Below are 6,000 nucleotides of genomic sequence, written 5' to 3' on the forward strand. Positions count from 1 at the left end.
CACCCTTCGGTCTCTCTCTCTCTCTCTCTCTCTCTTGCTCTCTATCAGTGTTACCTTGTTTCATTTCCGGTTCATCCCTTTTTAAATCTCGCAAAATGGATCTCTCTTCGTCGACGACAAAGTAGCGCTACGCTGTCCATTTTCTTTTCGTTTTACAAAATCGATCCGCTGGTTGCCGCTGGCCACATTTGTAAAATGTAATTTCTTATCGTAAAACTCGGGGCTTTCGATCCGACCGACCGAACCGGATCCGAGAGCGAGTCAATCGGATTAGATCGAGTTTTTTTTGGGCAGGATGCGCCCGTTGGCTGACTGACAAAGAAACGTTACAAAGCAGCCACTGGCCGGGAGCACGTTCACTGGCATGCACTGGGAAACGGAGAACAGGGGAGGGGCCATTCGAATTCGGCATCGAACCCAATCCAATCCCGATGGTTCTGGTTGCGCCAATTCCAATCGCCATAAAATGGAACGGCACCGTTGTGCGACAGTCATAATCCGGCACGCTGTGCTCCCGATTCTGGAGTCCAACCACCGCGAGGGCGAGTTGCTACGATAAGAGAACGTTACCGTTAGGTTTTAATGATCGTTTTTCGGTTTCCAAAAATGCCTTATTTTATGCAATAAAAGAAGGGGTCGGGGAGCATCAATTCGCCCTAAAACTAATCAAAAGGATCAAATCACCTTCTGCTGCTGCTGGCCAATCGCCGTCCAGAGAGTGTTCTCTTCGGAACATGCGAGAGGAAAATAAAATCAGGAAGAAAATCGAATTAAGGAATCTCAAAGTCGCGGGAGAGTAGACGGAGCAGTTGGTTCATAAATCTCTTTCAATTCGTACACTGTAACCTTCGCTCTCAATTAGAGCTTTGATTCATGGGTTTCATCGGTCGGAATTAAATGCCACATCCGGGGAAACGGGCGTCGATGTCGGACCTGTGTGCCACCGTCGCTGACTGACGCCGTCGCTGACGCTGATGGTGGTGCCTGACTTTAAGCAAACACGGTTTCACGGATCATTACGATCGAAATGGTGGGAAGCAAATGGAAACGGATTCCCATCGTCCTCATGTCACCGTCCTCCACTGTTTTGATCCCCAAAGGCGGTGTTCCGGCACTTAAACTTGCCGCGGCCGGTCATAAAGACGTTTCCAAGCGCCGCCAGATTCGAATTCGCGAGCTCCGAATTCCGTTTTGGATGGTTTTTGGGCAGCCATTACGACGAATATGCTTTCGCTTCATCACGAGCACGCCGTAGGGCCATGATGCTGATGATGCTGCTGGTGAATGATTTACGGCCGGCTGGCAATCATTTCAAATTACTAATTACACCGCGTGGAAAATTTGGAGCGCTATTTTTAGACTTTACGCAGTTATCATTTCTTGTGCCATTTCTTCCCGTTCGCGTTCCCGATCTGTTGAATGAATCTTATCAGAACCTGTTGCGGCCATGATGGGTCCTCATCGCCACGCACTGAGGGTAACCATGGCACCGAGACCTAGCAACGACACGAGTCGTTTCAAAACAGCTCAAAGTGAATGTCGAAAAGTTCGTCCAACCGGCACCACCGAACACCGAATGGAATTGAGGTTTTCAATTATAAAACAAAGAGGCTAGAAAAGAAATGGAAAATTTTGGGCCCCAACCAGCGGACCAGCTACCTTTATTTGCATTTGCGAAGAGCCTCATCTCGGCACCACGAGCGCGCTCGCATCGTTGTGTACTACGGTGCACAGTACGGGCACGGTATGGACTGTAAACACAATTAAAATCAGTTAAACCATAACTTCTTATCTTTCCCCACGGTAAACCACCCCTCGCTCACCCCCTTGCGATGGTGTTGATGGTGCGAAGCAGTGGCGCCAGAGCATCTCTCGCTTTTTGGTGTACCTTTCTATCGAAGAGCTCCACGGTAAATACACAGACAGACAGTCGAAGGTACACTTACGTACGCACACGGCTGCTGTGTTCTTTCGCGCACCTGAATGGTTCACCAGCAGCATTTGAAGTGCCGAACCTTTGAATGCGAATCTCAGTTGCCTGCGTTGCGAGAAGAACGTTTGCGTTGGCAGAAGGACGTAGTGAATGATTATTTCGTGAAAATCCACATTTACTCGGTGTATTCCTTTGGGTGCTTGGGGAAAAAGTTGATCGAAGCCACAATCATATCGCAGGTAAAAACGGGAATGTGCTGGATTTATGATTTTCATCAAAAATCAGAAAACTATAGTTGTTCTCGTTCTCGATTGGCAACACTCAAGGGATGAAACAAACTCTCCACTACAACAACAGAAACAAGTTGTGTGCACGTCGTTTGCAGTAGTGGGTCGTGCCGAACGCGGGAACGATGCTGGTCATATTCAACAGCAACAGCAGCAGCAGCAGCAGCAGTTCCCCCCCATATTGCGCCAAAGGCAAATTGGCCTTGTGCCGCTCCTAGGCAGCGGCACCATCATCACCACAACGGGAGCGATGCAAAAGATAAACACGGTTATAAACAAAAATAAAGTACCGCTAGGAAATAAACAAGCAGCGCAGAGCAAGCCAGAAAAGAGATGAAGCATACACAGGCACGCACGCACACACTCTGGTGGAGGATCGTGTTCCCCTTCGACAAAGGTCGTTCAAGATGGCAAAAACCAGCAGCACCAGCAGCAGCAGCAGCAACAGCAACCATTGGAACACTAAAGCAGATGAGGGTGAAGAGATGGATTGGAATTCCCAGCGGGAATGAGGACGGTGGGTCACGGGACCAAGGGGGTGCGGAAGTGTAAGAAAAGTTGCACAAACCGGAGGGCCCTCACCGGCAAGCGCACCCGGGAAAAAAGAAGCATTTCCATGCGTGAAAATTCGCTTCATGCCTTTGCAGTGTGCCTTGGGACGGTGGCCGAGCGATGTGCTGCTGTACACGGCGTCTCTCAGAGCGTGCGTGCATCCGTTTCACCACATTCGTCTCACCAAGATTTATGCCTCCAAATTACCCCAAAACGGGGGGAGGCTAAGCATAGAAGGAAGCGCTGACCGAGTGAGAAGATTTAGGTTAGGGTTGGAAGATTTATTTAATTCGGTCTCGTAGCCGCGGACCAAGCTAGAACGGTGAACGGAGAAGAAATGGAGCTTCCTCGAGTTTCTCTAGTGTCAATTGAGACAACAGTTGGCATCAACACGGGATGTTTGGACTCCCGGTTTACGGAATTAATGGAGAAATCGTTCGCGTTCGCAGTTTCTCCGAGCGTCCGATTGATTGAAGAGAACTGTCCGAACGGAATCAAGATGAGCATGCTATTTGATGGGATAGAAAACAATTTTCAAACTAATATTGGGTACGATAATGGATTAATTGTTTCCCAGAAGTAAACAATAGGGTTGAGCTACTCGTACATTTCGACAACATAAGCGACAACCGTGTATTGGCTGTTTTTACTAACGTATTCTTCCTTCTTTTACGCATTCATTTGCAGATCAAAGCCTACGAAAAGACAGAATGCCACGATGAGAGGCGGAAACAGGCGCGCGATATCTACGACAACTACATCATGAAAGAGATGCTGTCCCACACACATGTAAGTGAAAAAAAAGCGAGTGCGTTTCCATTTCCGTCTAATAAATCCGCTTACTACTCTATCCTACCCATCCAGGAATACTCGAAGGAAGCGGTGGCGCACGTCCAGAAGTATCTGATGAAGAACGAAGTTCCGGTGAACCTGTTCGAGCCGTACATCGAGGAAATCTTTCACCATCTGCGTGGCGAACCGTTTCGGAAGTTTCTCGAAAGTGACAAGTACACCCGCTTCTGCCAGTGGAAGAATCTGGAGCTCAACATACAGGTGAGCAATGGTGGCGCCTTGGATCGTGAAAGCAGCAAGAACAAAATCGATTGTTCCATAGCGGGCAGCGGAGTGGCGTAACCCGAAGGATCTATGGCTGGGGAAACGGGTTTTGTTCCCGTTTTGACGTTGTTGATGAAAAGCTGCGAAAGCGACGACAGCAGGATCGCAGGATCTATTTTTAAGTCAAAAGAGCGCTGAAAGCTGACGGCGACCAGGTCCACGGCCGTTCGGGTTCCTGATCTATTTTTAGCACCGGGTCCGGTTCAGTTTTGGTCCTGGGGATAGTGTCGGCTGGCTCATGTTTCGTACGCCGGCGTTTTTGGTGAATTGCGAAATTCCATTCCCGGAGCATTCTCAATGAGAGTTCGTTCTCTCAGACTCTCTCTCTCTCCTTCTCTCTTAGTTGGTCCGTGTTCTGCGTCCACAAGCCTTCATCTGACACCACTCGTATGTCGACAACGGAGGACCACAAAACGTGCCGGTTCGAAGAGTACTTTAGTACCGACTCCTCTGATATTTCGGTTGTTGGGACACGGGATGAGCTTTAATCTCGGTTTATGCCCGGCACAACAGGGCATCCGTGGTATGGCATCGATCTGTGGCTTCAATAATGCGCCACAAATGGTATTGATCTTCTGCCCGCAATACAACAATTCATTCAGATGAGAAATAGTGAAGCCCGTCGATGGTTGCGAAATTTCCGAAATAGTTTTCAAATGCTCTCGATTCAATGGTTCAAAGGAGACAACATATCGCTCTCACTCTTAGGCAGCCCACATACCCGCACCAAGAGCACCAAGGATCTGGCATAAGCCTTCTGAGCTACGCCTACGGCACGTGTCACGCACAGAGCGAGCTAATCCTTTATCTCGGCTATAGGTTCTCGGAATTATGGCCTCGGTCTGAATCAGATAAATCTACAATCTCCTACCAACAACGACATGCTTCTCGACTGTCTCGGGACGATAAGATTTATCACATTTCAAGGGGGAAGATTTGGTGGTGTACGCCGCCTCTTCTCTTCACGTTCCGGAGCGCGCGCGCGCGCGTGTATGATACCGGCCCATCAACAATTCCGTTGCATAAGTTCCGCTCGCAATGTACGCAACCGACAACGTCAAGGAGTGGCGACAACAGCGCTCGAAGCGTCATGTCGTCACGGATAGAGCTCTCCAGGCTCCAGGCTCCAGCGGAAGGAAACGAAAATTACTCTACATGCTTGGCCGAACCCTTCATCACTGACTGGGTGTGAGAGGGGGAGAGAAGGCGCGCGTCAGTGACACTGTTGATGGTGCTGGACTTCTCCATTTTCTTCTCCATATATCTAGCCCCGTCAAGCACAAGCACAAGAGTGCCAGTGGAAAGAACATCATTATCTTTTAAGTCCCAGTGACGCTTGGGACAAGGCCACCCCCCCCCCCCCGGGGGGGAGGTTGAAGGTTTTTGTCACGTGGACACGTTCCTTTCATTCATTCGACTTTGATCATACGCCATACACTGCCGGCGCTTTCACGTGATGAGTGTGTTGGTGTGCAGGCGAAGGTCCCTCCAGCCAGCCACACAAATAGCCAATGGCGCACCGCCCGTTCGCTCTTTGTTGTCACTGGTTTTTGGGTGAGATTTGAAAACGGAGCCCAGAGTGGAGTCCCCTAGAGCGTGGCTTCAGGAGGGTGGCACGAAGAGATGTCACCAGATGCTCGAGATGAATCTGACTTTTGAAGGTTGCGCGCCATGTGTGGATATGGAGATGTGCTTCGCTGTAATTGAGCCATTATGTGCCACTTATCACTGGATCTCATTTGCACCCACCAGCCCCCCCGGACGCCGACCCTGACTACGCATTCTCTCCTTTTTCTTATCTGTTACCAACGCAGGAGTGGGAAAAAAGGGTTTTTTTTACAAAATACCATGCGCCTCCATTCCATAGAAAGTGGAATGCTCTGGCACCTCATACAACGCTGAACTCACACGGTTCGATAATAGCACGTATGAGAAAAGGGTTGCCCATTTCGAGCAAGAGCAAAAGCACCGCTTTGCGCCGTGGCCCTGTATCTCTTGGCCCTTTTAAAAAGAGGCTGCAATAACAGAAAAGTTTCTTCCAGGCAGCATAAGTCCCAGAGTGGTACCTTTTCCACCAGTGGCTCCTCGCCCGGTTTGGCTGATTAGATTAGT

The 6,000-nt window shown here is 49.4% G+C and overlaps 1 protein-coding gene across 4 annotated transcripts in view; it reads left to right on the forward strand.

The window, feature by feature from the left end:
* LOC126579256 (G protein-coupled receptor kinase 1) overlaps positions 1–6,000 on the forward strand; it is a 76,793-nt gene that overhangs the window by 61,173 nt on the left and 9,620 nt on the right. For all 4 annotated transcript variants that reach the window (XM_050242683.1, XM_050242686.1, XM_050242685.1 and 1 more), the window contains exons 5-6: positions 3,460–3,561; positions 3,637–3,825. In XM_050242683.1, the coding sequence (XP_050098640.1) occupies positions 3,460–3,561; positions 3,637–3,825 (291 nt within the window). The remainder of the gene's footprint in view (positions 1–3,459; positions 3,562–3,636; positions 3,826–6,000) is intronic.

Source organism: Anopheles aquasalis, chromosome 3, assembly GCF_943734665.1.
Source record: "Anopheles aquasalis chromosome 3, idAnoAquaMG_Q_19, whole genome shotgun sequence".
NCBI lineage: Eukaryota > Metazoa > Arthropoda > Insecta > Diptera > Culicidae > Anopheles > Anopheles aquasalis.